The sequence below is a fragment of the Dendrobium catenatum genome, unplaced genomic scaffold (genome assembly GCF_001605985.2).
Source record: "Dendrobium catenatum unplaced genomic scaffold, ASM160598v2 fragScaff_scaffold_1449, whole genome shotgun sequence".
Classification (NCBI taxonomy): domain Eukaryota; kingdom Viridiplantae; phylum Streptophyta; class Magnoliopsida; order Asparagales; family Orchidaceae; genus Dendrobium; species Dendrobium catenatum.
In genome coordinates, this window is record NW_021319911.1 from 282,602 (window position 1) to 301,910 (window position 19,309).

Genomic DNA, 19,309 nt, shown 5'->3' on the forward strand with positions numbered 1-19,309 from the left:
TGCTGGATCGAAACAGTTTTCTTTTTCTCAAACAAGTGAGAAGCCAAAGAACAGTCAACAAAGTGCCAGATTTCAGCAGAAAAACCAAATTCACCACTGCCTCATGACTCTACTAAGTATAATAACAACAACATCAAACCTTCATCCCACTACGTGAGCTCAGCTCTACGAAACATAATAAGCAAAAGGAAATAAATAATGACCTGTCTCTCATAGTTCATGATTTGATTCCCATCAGGCCATTATATGTGCTGATCTCACATAAAGACTGTCCACAACCTTGCCAATATTGCTAATAGTCTCCAGCGTTGCAGGAAAAATTGCATCAGCTTTGGGGTCGTCAAATATGATAAGGCAGCCAGCTCCCTGGTCTAGGGTTCCGGCGAACTTTTTGTCGAGGATCATTTGGGATAGCTTCTTCTCCACATGATCGATGGGAAGCTCAATCATCTCTGCAATGTGAGCAATCTCTACCCTTGAATAAGGTTCAATGAGCCTGCAGAGATTCTGCTCCATGAGAGTATCGTAGAGAGATGAAAGGTGCCTGTGAACAATTGGGTCTTCCTCCAACTGTGCCTTATAATCTCTAAGAGCAGTTTCGAAGAACTTAAGCGAACGCTTTGAGTGAGCATCTGCAACAGCTTTCATGGCGTCCAGATCGGGACCTAAGTAGTTCAGGCCGGCCCTCGAAGAAATTATACCTGCAACATCATCAGCATGGTTAACCATGATCTTGCAGAGAAGCATGTACTTGAGGCTAAATACAGCTCTGGGATCCTCAAGTGCATTGAAGGCTTCAAATGCCTCGAAGAAATAGCTGTAGGCAGTCTTGTAGTCCTTCTCCTCGGCATGAAGGATCCCACTCTGCAAATCAATGGTGCCCTGCTGTGCCGGAGGAACATAAATGGCATTTGCGGCAGTTCTTGCTGCAGTTAATGCAGCTTTTGCCTTGGGAAGATTTCGAAGAGAGAAATGAAGCTTGCTTTCCAGAAGATCAATGTCCACAAGCAATAGTTTGTCATCCAATCTTCTGACCTCCTTTATCAACCCAGTAAGAAGATTTAGAGCCTCAGAATAGTCCTTATTGTCCATCAGGAGAGCAGCAAGCCTAGCCTCGACACGTTGCCGGAGGAATGTGCGCTTCTCGGCACGTGTCCATTCCACCATTTCCTTGCAGAGAGAGATCTGTAAATCACAAGTCCCTGGTATTTTGGCAACCGCATCTATGATCCCCCTCACAATCTTTGCGGTTTTTGCCTTGGGAATCAAAGAGAAAAAGGGTCTTAGTTGTGTAAGGAGGCTTCTAAGCTCCTCAGCTTTCTTCTCCTGTGTGAGTAGGTCTGAAAGTTTTGAAATTGCTTGTTCTTTAATGCGCAGAGCATCTGAGGAAGATGAAGGGTCCTCAAGAATAAGGTATAGAAGAGAAATGGATTCAGTAGGGTTTACAGCCTCCAAGGCCTGTGCTAACGAATCAGTGTTGGCAGGAAGAAATGATGATTGCATTGGTGATGCCATTTCACCTTTTAATGATAAAAACTGCAATAATAAAAGAAGTCACTAGAAGTAACAGTTTCCAATACAAAATACTCAATAATATATTAAGGAACAAATGTGCACAACTTCACATATTAGAATTACGAAGACAAGTGTTACATATTGCCATAAATCACATTCACTTCTAACAAGAAATACTTAAAAAAAAAAAGGTTGAGATCATGAAAATAAAGCAATAAGCTTTTAAAGTTCAAACAAATGTAAACTGGTTTCAAAATTTGCTATTTTTAAGGAATCCTGGAGCTTTGTTCACTGGTGTGGGATGATGAAACTATGCTGAAGAGGACCTCCCTGAGGCATACTGGAGAAATTATTATCAAGAAACAATTGAACATATATATAATCATAATAAGCTTACTAGTTTTTAGGGTAATAATTGTAATGAATAGTTTAGAATTGACTTAGTGGGTCATTATGGGTCATGGTAGTTCATAGCTAATTAATTATTATTGGGTAGTTATTACATGTTTAATGAGTCTTGTAATTCTATAAATACTCCCCCCATAGGGAATACTAAGGCAAGCAATGAATGAAATAAGAAAATTAATTATTATTGGGTAGTTCATAGCAAATTCTTCTGCTTACTCCCATCCCTCTCCTCTTGTAATCGCTTGTTTGCTATCGGCCATTTTCCACCCTATTCACATACAGGGTCAAGCTTTCTCCTAGATAATATATGAATCAGATATTTGATTAGATCCATATTGTTATAAGGCATAGTAAGTCACAGGTGAAATCATTATTTTCCTTATCATGTGTAAATTTTATAATGACAAAAAGGTATTCATGTAGCCGTCTAGCTGCTAGACCTCATGTAGCGGAATAAAAGTATAATGTTGCTGTCGTTGAACATCTTTTTTTATAAAGATCAGTTAAATAACAAAGAGTTAACCATATTGAGTTTTATCCAAAATTCAATTCTAAGGCTTAGTGAGTTCGAAGCTGAAATATTCATTTTTTTTGTCATGGTTACATGGGATTACAAGAAGTTTATCTAGAAAATTGTCTCTACTACTATATTAAAAAATAGATACCTAACATAGTCTCCAATGATGAGGCACTTTTACATATTTCTGAAGCTCTTTTACAAATTTATATCCATCGTTCCATATTTCAAGTATTCCACGGTTTAAAAGCTTTATGGCATAGTCAACTTATTAACTGAAGCAGACTGCACGAACAATTTCAAATGATTTAACGCATTTCAAAAATTAAAAAGTTCTAAAACAATAATAACAGTATTACTAAGCTTAACTGCTTAAGTATATAATTACCAAAGTACATCATCAACCTATATCCTTTACAGAATGGTAAATAACAAACAATTCTCCCCCAAAACACAAAAACTATGTAATTCAATCTAGCTACTTGGGAGGAAGGTGCAGAAGTTTTGCTAAAGGATACTGCTAGACCGGTCCACTTGGTCCGCACGGGACCGGCCGAGTCGCAAAACAGGCGACTGTTTTCGCCTGGGCGGAAGCGCCGCACGCACGCATGATCCACGGGAGCTTTTTAGGAAGCTTTTTTTAGAGTTTTGAGAGGGAAATTTGAATGTAGGGACTGTTTAGGGATTTCCTTTTGATTTGTATGCATTAAATAGTTTGTTTTCCTAGGGTTTGGGCATCTTGAATTTGGCTGAAATTTGAGATCTCTTAGAATTAGGATTTCTTTGGGCTCTAGCGGCGTCTAGAGATTTGGGAGAGATCGATCCTCCTCTCGAATTGAGGATCAATTGTATCTTTGCTGTTTTCTTCTTCTACTAGTAAAATACAAGTTTTTCCTACGCATTTCTCTCAGTTTTATACAGTTTTTCCGCTGTTTTTACTGTTTTCCTGCTCCGGACAGCAGTATTTCGTGGAGATTTGTTGTAAAGGTGAATAGGAAATACTTGATTTCAAGTGTTTCCTATCAGATACCAAAGAAGACACATTATTGTTCAATGTTTCGGGTTAACTATGAAATACATCAAAATATTTCATGACATAAAACATATAGATTCTATTAACGTTCATTAATTGATAAGAAAAGCATATATAATCTGCGCAATTCCTCAAAGAAAATTTTCCACAAAATATACTTATGAAAGGTGTAGTTCACAGGAATGAATACAGAATGCAAATTCATAAAGCAAAACCCAAATAGTTAGGATGATGCAAGTGATAATGATAATGATCAATTTAATCAACATGTCTTTAAACTATATCAAAAGTAAATATTTTTATCATTAAGTTATCATAGAAAGAACACCATCAAGGCAAATTAAACAAAAAAATAAAATAAAATAAAATGAGGAAGTAACTCCCTATAGTATCCATTCAAGATGCTTCAAATAAATAGATCAAAGCATCCCTATGGTCACGATCAGTTAATCTTACTTTCTTTTTCTTTAATATGATTTACTATCTTTTTTTGTTTCTTTAATATGATTTTATTAGGATGGAGGCACCCTGGCTGGGTGGTGCGTCAGCTATTGGATGAATCTCCGGCACCATACAACCTAAACCCATATTAGTAAAGGAGTTCTTAAAAGTATGCAATAATAGAGATTTTTACTTCTCTATCAAATATGAATTGCACCTAATATATTGTGATTGGTGTTAATTTAAAGTTTTATACAAGATAGGCTTTTAAGGGCTCTTATTCAGTCACTTATTGGAGGTTTTATCTGGGTGGCTAAACAGTAAGAGTTCTTAAAGGAATGTAATAATACAAATTTTTACTTCTTTATGAAACATGAAAAAGAATATGAGAATGCTGCATATAATATATTGTCATTAGTATTAAATAAAATTTTAAACAAGGCAGCCATTTTAGAGTTAGTACAGCCACCTGTTGGAGTGTTTATTTGAGTAGATAAATTTAAGTGTTCAACATGGCCTACGTAACCTAATTCCTGGACAAGATCAAAGTCCGTAGTAGTCCAAATACTCCTGATGTTGACCATGTCCAAAGCTCCATTTTTCGAAACCAAAGAAATATATAGAAACTCACACCCAACAGCGCCCCATGCAATCAAACATAAAACAACTAAAACTTACAAATCCCGAGTTCAAAACAACAAAACCTCTTCAACCAAATCTAATAGAATACCCACCAGTACAAAAAATGCACTTTGAAAACCCAAAGATAAACAAAAAAAATATGCTATTAAAAAGAAGTTAGACACTCAACTATCATATTGGTTCCTCCAAGCTTTAAGTCATGTAGCTGCAGATCATAAAACTAGACCTCCAAAAACATTTTAAAAAAATGACACATCCTATCCACGACTCCAAAGATTTGCTGGTCCTAATCACCTCCAAATTCAACAGAAACAAAATTTCCAATTAAAGTAGCAAGAAGTAGAAAAAATTAAATCACATTTTTCGTTGAGGATCACTTAGAAAATGAAATAGCTCTCATAAAATTAACAATACCCCAAATAAGAAAATAAACTCTACCCCTGTCTGAAGACTTTTGGCCTGCAAAGACTACCGAATCATCTATTCTATGCAAAGATCATCAAGATATTGCCATTCATTAGCCTGATCTCAAATATTTCAATTTGGCCTTATGAACCTTCATTTTTCATTTTTTTTCCTAAATGCATTAAGATGTTAAAACTATTCTTTACAAATCATTTTGAACAAACTCTCATTGTTGTATTATGTCTACCATTTTTTCTTTGTGATCCCAAGATACTTCACACATTTGCCCATCTAATGGCCTTTACCCTCCGTTATACATGTTCAAACCACCTATCTATTCACAACCGCTTATCTTCATAAGATGAAGCCCACATCCATCCAATATAATCTTATTTTTTTTAATTTATTCCTCCTTTTTTTACACACCCATTTTAATATGCTCATTTTCACCCTAATCAGCCGAGCTATCAATAACTTTTTTTTGTCCAAATGATCCAAATAACATAGCCAACATAATTGTATTTTATCAAATTAACCTTCAAGTTTTCAACATATTCCCTTCTCACATAATACTCATAAAATAATTATTCATTTTAACCACTCAATCTTAACTCTAACACATATTTCCTCATTTTCAATATAATTAAATTCAAGATACATAAACCTATCACACCAAAATATCACTTTTATCTCCTAATAATATTGGTTAATGCTATATATATATATATAGGTTAACGCTTGCTAACGTGAACTCATCAAAATTGCATATCATATACTCAATGTTCAAAACATTTGTTCAGTTGTTTTAGCTTCCACTTATTCCAGCAGAAGTTTCTCCAATTGAACAAAGCATGCATTGGCAAGGTGGAACGCTCATCTCAGGTACTAGGAATTATAGTGCTACATGGGGATATGGCAAGAAGTTGCTCTGCCAATAATTCTAACATATAACATATGAGGAAGAAAGATGAAGTGGCAAAATTTCTGAAAGTGAAAAGATCAAACTGTCCGCATCGAAAATTTCAGCCAGTCTTTGCTGTGAAATGTATTGCAAATAAGACAACCTAGTGATCTGGTTCCAGGTTTCCAATAGGCATAATCCCCATCCCAATGATAAGAAAGAACTTTGGATTAATGCTAATCGTTAGATACTAACCGCTTAGCATATAGTAGCAATAAACTTTAATATTGAGACTGAAAATTTATTGTTGTTTGCTTAAAGAGGATGATGTGGATAATGATGATGAACCCAGTCAAGATCTCATGATTCTGTCTTAATCGGGTTGTCATGAATCCTAAATTACTTAATTAGAGAATGTGGTAAACCCAAACTAACCAAATGATTCTTATCGCAGACATGGTGATAGGAAATATTTTAATATTTTAAGTAAACTCTAACCAGATTGAGGAAAACAGCGGGAAAACTTCACAAATCTAATGGAAAACAAATAAAAATAGTAATTTTTATTGTAGAAATCAAACCAACGGAAGAACTAAAGCAAGTTACAATTGATCCTCAATTCGAGAGGACGATCATTCTCTCCCAATCCCTAGACGAATCTAGGGACCCATACACCAAAAACAAGAACTCCAAAATCAGCCACAAAACAAAACATAACCCTAACCCTAATCCCCTCTCCCTATTTAAAGCATAAAATCACCTCCTTAGGCCTAGCCGCCCCCCTATCTCCCTTCCTAATTGATTTATTGGGTGGGGCCCACCCCATGATTGGGCGGCAAATTCAAGAGGGTGGACCAGCTATGATCCGCCTCTTGTAAACCTAAACCGACCCCTTGCTAAAGGTCGGTTGAACCGGTCCAATAGGGACCGGTCTAACACATGGGTTTCATGTTCGAATGCAACTTTATAGACCTTTGGTAGATTTTTATTTAAAGTGATGAATTTAAGTCAACTTTAACTAATATAAAACTCTTGCCCTATCAAGTGCACTCTATGATTCACCACTTGGGGGTTTTGAAGCCCTTGGATAATATTCGAACTTTAGCCATAAGCATAATTTAACAACATCATTTAATAGTTAACCACCCGTTCAGAGGACTCTCATCATAGTTATTTACCTATGGTGTTAATTCACGACAAAATCATTGGTTAAAGGACGCGCGCCACTTATGTACTGGCGAGAGATCGTTTGAGAATATATAACACTATTGTGTTATCTGCTACTCTTACCACACTTAGAAAGGCACATATGGCTCTTTGTACCTATATAAAAAATGTATAGTAAAAAATTTTTCCCCGCCACGTTAAAAAAGACTCACGAGTACTTATTTTTGACAACTCATGTCTTCTTTCCAACCGCACAAAGAAAGGCATGTATAAGCCTTCCCCCCGCCACGCCAAAAAAGACATACACAAGTCACTTGCATAAGAAAAACTCAAGTAAAATAGTTTTTTCCAACCACATCAAGAAAGCAGGACACGGGTGCTTATACAGAGCTGTGAGCTTGCTTTCCATTATACCTACTACATAGAAAGGAGTCAACGAGGTAAGATGATGAGTTTCTCATTGCTATAGACAAATTTTTGTTCCTTCTTGCCCTTTTTTTCTTTTTTTTTTTCTTTCTCTATTTAGAGAGAGAAAGTAAGCTAGATAATGAGAGTCAGAAAAGTAGTGGAAAAGGAGTGAAAGAGAGTGAGAGAGTTAAAAAGAGAAAGAGAGAGATACATACAGAGAGTGAGAGTAAACTACAGCAAGAGAAAGAGAGAGTGAGCTAGAGAGAGGGAAGAGAATGAGAGAGAGTGAGTGAGCTAAAGAGAGAGGGAAAGAGTGTGATGCAGTGAGCTAGAGAGAGGGAAAGAGTTAGCTAAAGAGAAAAAGATACAGAGAGAACGAAAGAAAGGGAAAGAGAGTGAGAGGGAGAAGAAGAGAGAGAATGTGAAAGAGAGAGAGAGAGAGAGAGAGAGAGGCAATGATAGATTAGGGAGAGGACTACGACGAAGTCGACATTGAAAGATAAAGTTGTTGATGAGGTTGATGCCAAAAAAGGTTGGGTTGAACTAAGGAGGGGCTCAAAAAGATTAATCTTAATCCATAATTCTCCCAAACTCCTCTCCCTCACGCACCACTAATCCTATTAGTTCCTTCTGCTAGAGAACTCTCGTGCATATCTTTTTTGCTTCTATGTCATTGGTCCCATCAGTGTCTTCTTCAACAAGCTTTTGTGCACAACTTCCTAGCTTCTTTGTCATCATGAGTTTCAAGGATTTGCATTGGTTCAGATAGGGACGAAAAGAGAACTCGAGAGAGACAAGAATGAGAGAGGGCCAGCGTCAATGCAAAAAAGAGTAAGAGATAGAAGTCGGGGTGGTAGTGCATGAAGAATCGCGATATGGCTGCAAGTACAAGTGACATGGGTTCATAATAGGGAAGGAGCAGGAGTAAGCAGAGGGATTTGATTAGGATTTTTTAAAATAAATATAAATCTAATAATAAAAGTACATAAATACACAAACATGTATGCTTATAGTTAGATAACAAGAACTCTTTTTGTGTATCAAATCTCGAAAAAACTCACGTCACTCACACACATTGAAATCATGTCACCACCTCACATGCAGGCAAATTCTCTAAATTGCTCATGTGGTGACCAAGGCAATATCAGCATCTTAGTTGTTTCTAATGTCTCGAATTGCACAAGCACAATTTGTTTAACAAATTGATGTTGTTCGAGCAGCATCAATTTTTGGTCAATGCGTTTTGAACAGCACTGCACAATATCGTGCCCATCGCTCACCATTTTGGTTTTGCTCGATCGGATAATCAAGAATATACTATAGAATTCAAGAGATGAGTCTACATAATTGGTATACTAATATAACACATTACAATTCAAATTGCATCACAAAATATTCCCACAAAAAAAAAAAAAAAAAAAAAAAAAGGCTAAAAAAAAAAAAAAAAAAAAACAGGCTCTTCCCCATCAAAGACCTTGGTCAAGCAATCATGGTTGCTATAACTCATTAAAAGAAAAAACAAAACCTGAAGGAAACAAGCCATTTAATGACAATAATTGAGGGTATTCAAAGATTATCAAGAAAAAGAAGAGAAATTGAAATAGATTCTTCAAAAGGTAACTCTACAACATCTAAAAATAACCTTTCTTATGATTAATAGTAGACCTCAAGAAATGATATAGAAGTTTAAGAAAGACGTTAAAGGGAATATATCTACTATTATATAAACCAAAGAAAAATTAGAATCAAAGAATCGGTCAAATTGAGCATATACGTGAAAAGGTTGGAGTAGCTCCAGTGGCACATAAAATTAGAGAGAGACGTCTCAGATGGTTTGGTCACATAAAACGACGGCCTTTCGATGACCCGATTAGGATAGTAGATGTAATGGATTTGGCTATGTTAAGAAAGGAAGATGCATACCTAAAAATGTTTGATTAGAAAATATTAGAAATGATATTTCTTTATTAGATTTAAATGAGAATTTTTCTGTTAGAATGACACAATGGAGAAAAAGGATTCATGTAGCCGACCCTACATAATGGGATAAAGGTTGTTGTTGTTGTTGTTGTTGTAGAGAATCAATCGAATTCAAATCTTTCCCTAATGCCAATATTGAAGGAAAAAGAGCGTTGTTCGACACCTAACCAAATAAATGTGAGTTATTCACCTTGTGAATCTTGGTCAAGTAATATGTATTTAGTGCCATGTTTGACACAAGTCAAAAAAAAAATCTCAGTAAGCCTAGTCAAAAGACTAAGACTAAAGGAAAGACAATATCATTACCCTTTTGAAAAGATTCAGAATAATTCATAGATAAGAATTAATCAACACCTTCATGATCGATTTGTGATTACTGGAGAAAGAAAATCAAAGTGGTGATGTGTGAAATGGTGCCTCGCGACATCTACCATATTATCATTGGAAGTGATGTAGACAAAAGGGGGTCAACTCAAGCCCAAAATAATTAGATTTTTGGCTTCCCTTGAGTCTCCTAGCTCAATAAAAATTGAGCTGAAATTTTAGCTCACTTATTAGCTGGTCTTTAGTTTACTTATTGAACTAAGGGTTAGCTCATTATTAGCTAACATTTTAGTTCACATTTATATTTTATTAAATTTATTTTTTATGCTTTTTATGTTTTTAATTATGTTTGTCTCTTGGAATTCCAAACCGTCTTTTGGAATTCCAAGAAGTGTTGTTTCTCATGTGGTGGCTCCTTGGCTTCCACCATGGGCTATAGTTTTTTGTGCCTTTGCCCCTTGGATTTCCGGCCGGTTGCTGGTTTTCCGAGCCTGGGATGTTTCCCGTGGCTGTGGCGCCTTGGTTCCGTGCGGCCTCCTTGGCTCCCGCGGCTGCTCCTTCGGTTCCTGGGCTTGGGCGGTTTTCCGTGAATAGTGTTGACCTCATTATTTGAGGTTGATTTCCCCAGAATCAATATCTAGCTCCTAAGTTTCCGTAACCTAGCATAAACGTCATCCAATAGGATTTCCCTTAGGTGGACGCCCACTGACGTAGCATCGACTCTAACCTATCACTCAACTCAAATAAGGCTCGATTTTTGATTCGTCGATGTCGCTCGACTCAATCTAATTTATTTTCGATCAAATTGATCCATACTTGTGATGTTTAGGTTCTTGTGAAAATTAATGTTGTGTGTCCTTTTGTATTCCCCTTTCATACCTATAAATATGAGGGGCTTGTTATGTTTGAATGTGGTGAATGAAATGTTATTTTTGGAAAAGCTATAACCTGCGGGTTTGCTCGGAAAAGCTTGCGAGCTTTGTCCGTCTTCTTTCTCATCCCCTCCGGAAATCTTGCGAGCTCTTTCCAACCTTTCTTCTCGGCTTCTAACCTCTTTCGTCTCTCCGCAAGTGCCACCTCACCTGTATCCTTCTTCTCAAAGTGAAGCAACTTTAGGGTGTCGTCATGTTTGCTAGTCATTTAAATTTTGCAAGAGTCGTCGTTTGTAGTCTTGTAATTTCTGTTTCTTAGTTAAATTTGAAATGTAAGAGTTTGCTCAATCCCTCTACCTCTCTCTTTTGTTTGTTGTGTCGGTGTTTCCGTGTGGTTTGCGTGTGTTTTATTTTTTGTGGGCAAAGAGTATAGGCACCCTTATATTTTTTGCCCGCATCAGGAAGCCTATATGAATGGGACCAGGAAGATATCTTTATCGAAGGCAAAACGATTTCATTACTCCATTGATGATGTCCAACACACTATCAACAAGAAAGGATGTCAACCTTTGGATATAGTTGTAGCTGGATAGTTGAGGAGAACCATAAAGGTATGCTAACGCTTCATTATGCTCTTCATTCCATAGAATTGATAGTAATGCAAAACACATTGGTTTGAGAAAACAAGAAATTCAATAGAAAGACAGAAAATGTGTTGACCCTGGTTGTTGAGGAATGATAGTTGAGCTTACATCATAAAATATAGCAATATCAATAACATTTGTAAGAGATAAGAGTATTGCCTCCTTAGCAAGCCATTGAGCACAAGATCCATCTCTCAAATTCTACTCTGTCTAACATCGAGATGTACCACAACTCAATAGCGAAGAATGAGAAAAAAAACAAGTGGCTAAATTGGTAAACCAAGGCATCATCAAGCCAAGCAGCTTGTCAAGCCGATCGCCAATTATGATGGTACTTGCGAAAGACAATAGTAGGCAAATGTGTAGATTAACGAGCCTCAAATAAAATCAAAGTGAAAATTGATATCCATTTCCCATAGTAGATGACTTATTAGACCAACTGAAGAATTAATAATATTTATTAAGCTAGATCTAAAAAATAGGCTACCATTAAGTCCAAGTACAAGAACAAGATGAAAGGAAGATCACATTCAAAATACAGTAAGGATTGTAAGAGTAGATAATAACATCATTCAGTCTCTATAATGCATTGGCAACACTTATGAATCTTATGAATGACATTCTAAAGGATTTTATAATTGTCTATCTTAAGAGCATCCTCATCTACATGAGAGGTAGGTGAAGCATCTCAAACATATGCAGAAAGCATTCAACCTCCAAAAGAATCTACTCATCTTGAATCTAAAGTGAATAAGAGAAACAAGTACTTAAATCTGATTGCACACTTTGGAGTAGCGAAGATGCTTCTCAACTTCCATTAATGCATGTATTAGCCGAGAATAAAACTTAATATAGCGTACTTTGTTGAAACACCAAAAACAAAAAGCAAGGATTGTACACTCCATTATCAATGCCAACAAGACCAAAGGGGAATATTTCTATCGTCTTTTTTGAAGATTTATCAACTAACACTTGTGGTCAAAATTGTCTTTGTTTTGTTGGATAAGTACTTGAAACTAATAGTACTCATAATGCAAACAAAGCATCACGAAAGTAGCTCATCACATTTTCAGAAATGATTAGGTATACTTTGACTCCGGCGTTTAATCATCTCAAACAATGACTATTGCTCCCTCAATAATTATCTTAAGATCATCATGGTCCATAATAAATATTGCTCTAAAGAGGAGCAAAATCTCCCATACGAAACTAAAAACCAAATTTTGATCAATACAAAAATCATATGCACCTGCGAAAAGGTTTTCTAACTCTCAAGACCCAAAAAACATTGATGTAGGCAAGAAAAATTGCCTACAAATACAAAATTTGCAAGTCTTCCAAAATTGACCTATTTCAAACCAAATATACTGAAAAGACGACTAATAGGATGAATTAACGACAAAACTACAAATTATAGATGATATGATAACAACGACACGTTAAAAGACACTTAAACACCTAATACATTGATAATAAGATAAGTTGAGAAGAAATATACAGTGGAGTGGTAACCATGGAGAAAAGAAGTAGATAAGAAGCCCGAGACGAAATCAAAGAGAGGAGAACAGAAAGGGAACTAGCTCGCAAGCTAGAACACAACCCACAGGTTTCACATTCCAAATATTTTCTCACCAAAACATACTTTAAAACAGCCCAAAATAATCATATATATAGGAGGTAAGAAGAAGTCCAAAAGCCCACAAAACAGCCCTCATAAGTTGTTGAAGAGGAATCCCAAAAGTCACCATAAATTAGGAATCCCAAAAGTCGCCATAAATTAGGAATCCCAAAAGTCACCATTAATTAGGAATTCCAAAAGTCGCCATTAATTAGGAATTCCAAAAGCCAAATCAGCCGCCCACTCAAACCAATCAAAAAAGAGAAGACAAAAGGCCAATAGGCAGCCATCCGAACAGCCAACCCAAGCAACCAAGAACCAGCCGGCTCTTCCCATTTTGCTTGCATTAATTCTCCCCTGGTGGAAGAACCTCATCTCCTGATGAGTTTGATTCATAATTTTCTTTGTTTGAATGCTCCAATTCTTCAATCTTTGTATCTTGTACCGTTTATTTTGAATCGGGTCTGTTGAATCTCCAATGGGAGAGAGACTGATGTCTGTTGGAATGCCAACTTCATGAGTACTGGGCAATGATGTTTGACTTTCAACATTGGCAGGATCGCATTCATCTTGAATTTCTGTCGGTTCTTGACTTGAGATTCCCATAGGACGATGGTTTGGACTGCTCATTACTGATACCAAATTTGATGTTGAATTTTTTGCATAGGAGGCAACCCAATTGGCAAATCATCAGGAGTTATATCAGAAAACTCATCAATTAAAGCTTGCATTTCTTTAGGAATATGAAAAGCAGGATAAGATTCTTTTCCCAAAACCAAATAAGCAACCTCAAAATTTTTCAAATCATTAGCATTTAAAAGTAATTCAGAAGAAGTAATGTTGGCAACTTGTTTTTCTTAACAGGCAAATCCGGCACATTTTTTTGTGGATGAAGAGTAAACTCCTTATTATTTTGCACTAAAGTATATGTGCTTTTCTCTCCATTGTGAACAGTTTTGTGATCATATTGCCAAGGTCGTCCTAACAAAATATTGCAAACTTCAAGAAGCACAACATCACAAACAACTTGATCTTTGAAAGAACCCCAAATTGATAAATTGACATTACATTGCATAGTGATTAGAACCTCACCCCCTTCTTTGAACCAAGAGATTTTATAGGATTTGGCAACTGGTGTTGATTTTATTTTAAGCTTATCAACCAGTTTTTGAGACACAAAATTTCAAAAACTCCCACTATCTATCATAAGAGTGCAAACTGTATAACTTAAGAGTAGTGATCAAGTAACTAAGTGGATAGTGATCAATAAGATTTGTTAATATTATACCCAACAGTTACAAAATAGCTTATATAGCATCTTATTACATCATTACATCTTTTATTATCATATGTATGCCACACAATTTCTAATGCAACCAAATTTATAGGAATCTAAGGTTGCAAACAAAGATGACGTCTCCCTTTCGATACAAAATAGTCAAACTAAACGTCTTCCTTTAAAACAAAACAAACATAAACACTAAATAGGACAAAACAACCTTCTAATAACAACACAACAACCATATAAGTTTTTTTTTTAAGAGAAGAAAGATACAATGGGAGGGTTACTATAGAGAGAAGAATTAGATTAGAAGACTGACGAAATTTAGAGATGGGGAAGGAGACTAGCTCTCAAGCTAGTGAAAAAAACCATAAGGTTTTCTTTCCAAAAATCATCACCAAAACTCTCTAAAACAGCCCAAAACTCACCTATAAATAGGATAGAAAAGAGAGGCCAACATGCATGTTCAACCGTTCACCACAACCAACCAAAAGGAGAGAAAAAGAAGCAATAAAGACACCGTTTGGACCCCCACTTGAATAGCCACAACAAGAGAACTGAGACAGCCAAGAGCAAGAACCGAACAACCAGCAAGGAGAACCGGGACAGCCAAGAGCAGGAATCGAATAGCCACAACCCAGGGAACCGGAAAAGCCAAGGAACTGAACAGCCAAAGGCCAAGGGGACCAGAACAACCAAGCCATGAGAATAGAAGCTGAATAGCCACCAAGCAACCAGCATCAATCCCCCAAATCATCTTAATTAAAGAGAGAGAGAGAGAGAGAGAGAGAGAGAGAGGGGGGGGACGCCCATGCTTACATCAAATCTACCCTGGTTGAGAGTTTTCATCCCATGATGAGATGACTTTAGAACTTTCATGACGTGTCAAAGGGACTACATCCAACTCCTATATTAAGGCCGCATATTTTCTCTTAATCATTTCTCTTTCTTGTTTAAACTGGGCTTGCAGAAGCTTCTTTCTCTTCTCATATTTTTCTGTACACGAGTACATTTTATGTTGAATTTTGTACAACTCGTTCTGGATGGGATTGGTAGAAGTTCCTTGCGGCAGAATCCACCTGTTCTTTGGAATAATTTCTTCAAGATAACTTGGTCGATTTTCTCCAACTTCATATTCGATTTCTTCTTGCTTTGGATCTTCCGTTTGTTGATGAGGGTCCATAATTTTTTTTTTTAAATAGGAAGGAAGACACAAAACCTAAACTCTAATGCCAATTTAATGCAGCCAAATTTATAGGAATCTAAGGTTGCAAACAAAGATGATGTCTCCCTTTCGATGCAAAATAGTCAAACTAAACATCTTCCTTTAAAACATAACAAACATAAACACTAAGTAGGACATAACAAGCTTGTAATAACAACACAACTATCATATAAGTTTTTTCTTTAAAGAGAGGAAAGATACAATGGGAGGGTTACCATGGAGAGAAGAATTAGATAACAAGATTGTGACGAAGTTTAGAGAAGAAGGAGAAGGAGACTAGCTCGCAAGCTAGTGAAAAAAAAAAAAAACATAAGGTTTTCTTACCAAAAAGCATCACCAAAACTCTCTCTAAAACAGCCCAAAACTCTCCTATAAATAGGATAGAAAAGGGAGGCCAATAACCATGTCCAACTATCCACCACAGCCAACCAAAAAGAGAGAAAAAGAAGCAATAAAAGCACTGTTTCGACCCCCACCCGAACAGCCACAGCAAGGGAACAGCGAAAGCCAAGAGCAGGAACCGAACAGCCAGCAAGGGGAACCGAGACAGCCAAGAGAGGAACCGAACAGCCAAAGGCCAAGGGGACCGGAACAGCCAAGCCGGAAGAAAAAAAATCGAATAGCCACCAAGCAGCCAACATCCATCCCCCAAATCATCTTAATTGGGGGGGGGGGCATGTTTACATCCATTTCTATATTATGCATGTATATCATGTAAATCATATTATTTATAAATATTAAATTCCTCTATATTAGTCTTATCACATACTTATATCAATCATAATTTATATCTTATGCAAATCATGCCATGTCAATCATGCAATTTATTTTTTATATATTTCTTTCATATGTATATACAAGTACTATAAGCAAGATAAGGCACCCAGCTATCTGTAGTATTTTTATGTATCCAACCATATAAGCAAACTACATAGGAATCAATATCAATCATATGAGTTTTATTTCCAGGAATCAATCATATCACAAATTATTTAGGTTATGTGGCTTTCATATTAGAAGTCGTCACTTCCCACCGTCGGTATATCATATCATATCAATCTATCTACTTACGACTTTCTTTTTATATCAATAAGGATTACACCACAAACTTTACTTTAAAAAAAAATCTCATTGAACTACCCTCTTGTACATGATAACATGTCTCCAGCCCAGCCAACCAAAATCAATCAATAATTTATGTATATAATTTTTACATACACATATTTCATAGCATATATAACATAGTAAACAAGTGATATTATGCTAAATATTTAACTTATTGCATCAATCTAGTGCATATAAAATATAAATATGATCATGACAAGAGACATTTATAAGAAAAATTAATGTACTCATTTTCATATGTTTATGACCACAACAAATGAATAGTACGTATGTATATCATGCACTAATATTATGAAATTTGACAATTATTTAATCAATTTTTATATTTATCAAAAAAATTTCAAATTTAGGGAATCTCGCTCAAAATACAAAAATATCGGGTGAAAATTCAATATGTTCTTATTAATATGTGCATAATGAGGAGAGTTATAACATTCTAAAAGCTAAATTGTGAAAGTTTGCTAGATGGAGATAACATAACTTTTATAAGTTTTAACCAAATTAAAATTCATAAAATACAAAATACATAAATGATTGAAATCAAAGATAGTATGATAGTAGTCTACCTCGAGATGAACAAATTTTCTAACTGGATCAACTGGAAAAAAGGCTCTACAACCCCTAAACCCTAGGTTTCTCTCTCATATATCTCTCCTCGTTTTTCTTCTCATTTTCTCTATTATGCTCTCTATTAAAATGAATGAAGGAAAATGACTTATGTAAATTTTGTTAAGTTATTAAGCGGATAAATATTTTTTGTTAATAAAATATCTTACGGACCTATAGATAATTAAGCCAATTATTTAATTTTAAGAACAAAATTCTTATAAATTATTTTATATCTTCAAACTTGTAGCTCTAAAAAAGATAGAAAAATATTCATAAAATGGCCCAACATTTCTAGAAGACTAGTGAAATATGTTTGCAAAATGGAGACCTAACGGTCAAAAAAACTCATTTGTACTGAAATGTGTTAATTTCTTAAGGAATTACAATTGATTTTTTTTAATCTACATTTCACATAAATTATTATAATTAAAGCACAATAATACCTATATTATGAAGAGAATAAATTGTAAATTGAATATATAATGACTCATGAAATATTATTTGCCTAAATCAAAATTTGAGTTATTACAATCTTAAGGATGAGTATCCTAGGCCAATATTCAAGGGTGAGTGCGGTGGGTGAGTCCTCAGAATGAGTATCTTGGATGAGTGAGTCCATGAGGGTGAATGCCTCAATCCAGTGGTCAATGTCTTATGAGAGTAGTTAAGAGGGGCTAGAACTAACATAGTTGATGGAGCCATAATTGCGAGCTTTGTAGGTGTGTGACTAGTGTAGTTTGAACGAGGGTGTTCATGGAAGATTGATGATTTTAGTTGGAGAGAACTATTGGAAGAGCTTATTCATTATAACTCAAATGCCTCTTTAAGTGAATACTTGTCAAGGCAGGTTCTCTGATTTAACTTGCTCAGAATATGTGCATTCTTGATTGAGCTCTATGGGGGAGAGCTCCAATGATGTGAGTTTCACTGGGGGTAGACCCTTGTTGGTCCCTAGATATTATTTGAGAGATGCTCTTCGGAGACGAGCTCCTCAAGGGTGGACCTATTTGGTACATGAAAGCATCCGACGTAGACTTTTATATACATATAATTAGTTCCTCAATTCACTTGCTCATTTAAAGTTCAATTGGGAAAAAGGACAAAGAATTAAGAACGAAAGCATTTTATTTCCCAACTAAATAACTAGGAGAAAGTAAAAAAAAAATGTATTACCCTATTTTTACTATTGCTTTCAGAAGACGCCTTTATCAACGATTCTCATAAAGTCATAATATGTTGAGTTGACTTATATATTATCCTTGGTTATGACTAGAGGCGAGAGGCACTGATAGGGCCACACTTCTTAATTTTCTTTACTATAACTTAGTTGTTCTTACTTAATATATTAGAGATGGTCAAGTCACATATTTCAAAATATGTTGAGGTTGACAGCCAAAAAATCTAAAAGGCCTTCATTTGGTAAGGAAAAGTAGTAGAAGTCTAGCAAGGTGAATGAGGAGTAAAAGAAGAAGAAGAAGAAGAAGAAGGTAGCTATGGTTGAGCCAAGTAAGTGAAGGCGGCTTCTTCTTCAAATTCTGACAGTATACCTCTTGCAGAAAGGCATGCTATGCAAGTTTCTATGTTAGGGGGCTTGATAGGTCTCCATTTTGATAAGTAATGCACATCAATGGTGAGCCCCGCACATAAGGAAGTCAGGACAATAACACCAACTCATTCTCTTGTGAAACCATCAGGTAACCATGACCTTATGCTGGAGGAGGTTGGGCGACAACATTTAACAACTAGTGGTGGTATGAAGGGTCCTTCATATTTTTAAAAAGTTTATGTTTGGGGGTTACATGTCACTGATATCAAATGATCTTAGGATCCTCCTGACCACAAATGAGCTGTTACGTTATCCATCAAGCTGAGTTCAAGGTGTTGTCTCTCACTTAGTGGGCACCTAACTTGCATACTAAAATTTGGGATCTACATGATCGATTGCTCAAGGTTCCCCTTTTATTTTTGGATAGGGACTTACCTCCTTATGAACCTTCACTTCATATGACGGGGCATTTCAGTGATTGAGGATATTGTTGGCCAGTAGATAATAATTTACTTACAAGCCTCTTATGTAGTGAAAGCCATTGATCTTGTAGAGGTTGAGTGTACAAAGGAGTGGGTATAGCATCCACTCACTCAAAAACTTCTACTTCTTCTCCTTTTCCTCCTATAATGAGCCTACTTGTCCGC

General features: G+C 35.9%; 1 protein-coding gene across 2 annotated transcripts in view; it reads right to left on the reverse strand.

Annotated features, from left to right (window-relative positions):
• The window catches only part of LOC110095240 (26S proteasome non-ATPase regulatory subunit 11 homolog), a 33,105-nt gene continuing 13,796 nt past the window's right edge, over positions 1 to 19,309 (reverse strand). For both annotated transcript variants that reach the window (XM_020820688.2, XM_028700112.1), the window contains one exon: positions 1 to 1,536. In XM_020820688.2, coding sequence (XP_020676347.1) covers positions 235 to 1,515 — 1,281 coding nt within the window. In that variant the 5' untranslated portion in view covers positions 1,516 to 1,536 and the 3' untranslated portion in view covers positions 1 to 234. The remainder of the gene's footprint in view (positions 1,537 to 19,309) is intronic.